Source organism: Acanthamoeba castellanii, assembly GCF_000313135.1.
Source record: "Acanthamoeba castellanii str. Neff unplaced genomic scaffold scf7180000084710, whole genome shotgun sequence".
NCBI lineage: Eukaryota > Discosea > Longamoebia > Acanthamoebidae > Acanthamoeba > Acanthamoeba castellanii.
Genome location: NW_004457245.1, coordinates 2,475 through 4,580, shown reverse-complemented (window position 1 = coordinate 4,580; position 2,106 = coordinate 2,475). Strand labels below are relative to the sequence as shown.

Below are 2,106 nucleotides of genomic sequence, written 5' to 3'. Positions count from 1 at the left end.
GTCGACTGTGCCGTTGACCGCCGGATCGACGATCTCCTTCTGCGGGTCGGCCGCCCCGTAGACGAAAGGCGTGGCTGTGTGGATCAGAGCATGAGCGCCTACATATGTTTGCAACATAGTCAGTTTTTTTTTGTTGTAGACAACCAATAACATCAACATGCTGAACATGTTATGATAGTATATTCGGAACAGTGTGGGAGGAGAGGTAGTGAACCTTGGAGAAGCTGGGCGTACTGGCCGGCCTGCAGGTCGGCTGCGACGAGTTCGAGCGGGTCGTGTCCGTCGGGTGTGTTGGTGCGCGGGAGGCCGCGAAGGAAGGCCAGCTTGGCGGCGTTGGTGTGGCTTAGGTCGCGCACCACACCGCGCGCGCGGTAGCCGCGGTCCAGAAGGAGCCGCACGATGTGGCCGCCGATGAAGCCAGACGCTCCTGCACCAGACAAGTTCCATTTTGTGTTATTTCAACAGTGAATGAGCGGTTGGCCAGAACAGCAAGTGTGAGATTTGCGCTTACCGGTGACTACTATGATTTTGTGATGGTTGCTCATGTTGTCGCTCTTGCGTGTGTAATGGTGATAAAAAAGAAAAGCTGCCCCCCGCAACTTTATGTTCGGGAATTCCTCACGATAAATTCCTATTGGCTCATGCAAGGTACACCATGGTTGGCGGCAATATTGTAGCAATGGTGCCATTGGTCAGGGACCGCCGAATAAAGTGGAAGCACGTATTCACCGACCGCGAATAGGCATTCACTTCTTATAAGAATCGGTCTTGCCAGCTCGTCCATCATCTGCAGCGGTCCAGACGGGAATGCCCACCGACCGCAGGACAGCGAGCCACCTTGCTACCATTATTTGGGAATTCAGAGAGGGGCCGAGCCGAATCGCCCAGCAGGCCGCGGCCAGCATCTCGTCCGACCCCGACGACACCTTCCATTGTCGCACAGCCGCACACGACTGGCGCTCTGTCTTACACGACACGACACGACACGACACGACACGACACGACACGACACGACACGACACGACCAACGACACGACACGACACGACCAACGACACGACACGACACGACCAACGACACGACCAACGACACGACCAACGACACGACCAACGACACGACCAACGACACGACCAACGACACGACCAACGACACGACACGACACACGCACACCACACACACCACCAATCCTATGGCACCTGTCGCGCGGAGCCGACATCAATGAAAGGAACCGGCAGGTCAAGACCTTCTTGCCGCCGCAGTTGGCCCGCAACGAGCTCCATCTCGTCGCCCTCATCGAGAGTCCGTTGTCGTGTTCCTTTTGTTCGTGTCGCGTGTCGTGCGTGTTGTGTGTCGTGCGTGTTGTCTTCTTTTTTTACCTTCTTCAAGCGGCCTTCTTCTCGCTTCACCAGCTTCGGCACAAACGTTTTTAATAAGGGGAACTTGTCTTCATTTTCTTCAGCGCTATCGTGATAGTCGGTTCAGGCGTCCTGCTTGACGGCGGCGAGCTTGATGGCGTTGAGCTCGGCCTGCACCTGGTGGCCGGCCTTGATGGGCGGGTACTTGGCGCGCACGGCCTCGCTCTCGCCGTACTTGCCCAGCGGCTGCATCACGTTGTCCGACGCGATGTGCGAGAACAGCGTCGACGAGATGCGGTACAGCGACCTGGCCCCCACAGTACATACGTACCTTCATCAGCACCGCACGACACGACACGACACGCCGGCACGCGGTCGAGGGGTTCGTACCTGCCGCTCTCGCGGGCCTTCTCGATGGCGGTCAGGGTCTCGGGGGCGCACACGACCTCGTGGTAGCCGGCCTCGACGTGGCCACCCGTGAGAATCTCCAGCTGCTTGCCGCCCTGCACCAACAGGCACCCATCCGGCACTCGCACCTACGAGACACAACACACGACACGACACACGCGACACACACACCACACGACACACGAGAGTCAGCACAACACACGTGTGCGCACACACAGCACGCGCGGGCGTACCAGCATCTTCTTGCCGGTCCTGAGCCAGATGTAGAGGCCGGGGAACCGCGACTTGCCGTGGATGGTGAGGAAGCTGAGGTCGTAGTGGAAGCCGGCGTAGATGGTGTCCTTG

At 58.3% G+C, this 2,106-nt stretch overlaps 3 protein-coding genes across 3 annotated transcripts in view; 1 reads left to right on the top strand and 2 right to left on the bottom strand.

The window, feature by feature from the left end:
* Window positions 1-545, bottom strand: ACA1_144690 (dihydroflavonol 4reductase; the record flags this gene model as incomplete). Its single annotated transcript, XM_004332843.1, has 3 exons — window positions 1-74; window positions 215-427; window positions 512-545. Coding segments are annotated over 3 exons (321 nt in total), but the record flags the coding sequence as incomplete, so codon positions are not given.
* Window positions 546-807: 262 nt separating this feature from the next.
* Window positions 808-1,428, top strand: ACA1_144680 (uncharacterized protein; the record flags this gene model as incomplete). Its single annotated transcript, XM_004332842.1, has 2 exons — window positions 808-934; window positions 1,208-1,428. 2 exons carry the CDS (start codon window positions 808-810, stop codon window positions 1,426-1,428), a joined length of 348 nt encoding a protein of 115 aa, XP_004332890.1.
* A 48-nt stretch (window positions 1,429-1,476) lies between these two features.
* Window positions 1,477-2,106, bottom strand: part of ACA1_144570 (X7, putative) — a gene marked incomplete at both ends in the record, with an annotated part of 1,978 nt that continues 1,348 nt past the window's right edge. The window contains 3 exons of the mRNA XM_004332841.1: window positions 1,477-1,660; window positions 1,744-1,889; window positions 1,995-2,102. Of these exons, the coding sequence (XP_004332889.1) occupies window positions 1,477-1,660; window positions 1,744-1,889; window positions 1,995-2,102 (438 nt within the window). The remainder of the gene's footprint in view (window positions 1,661-1,743; window positions 1,890-1,994; window positions 2,103-2,106) is intronic.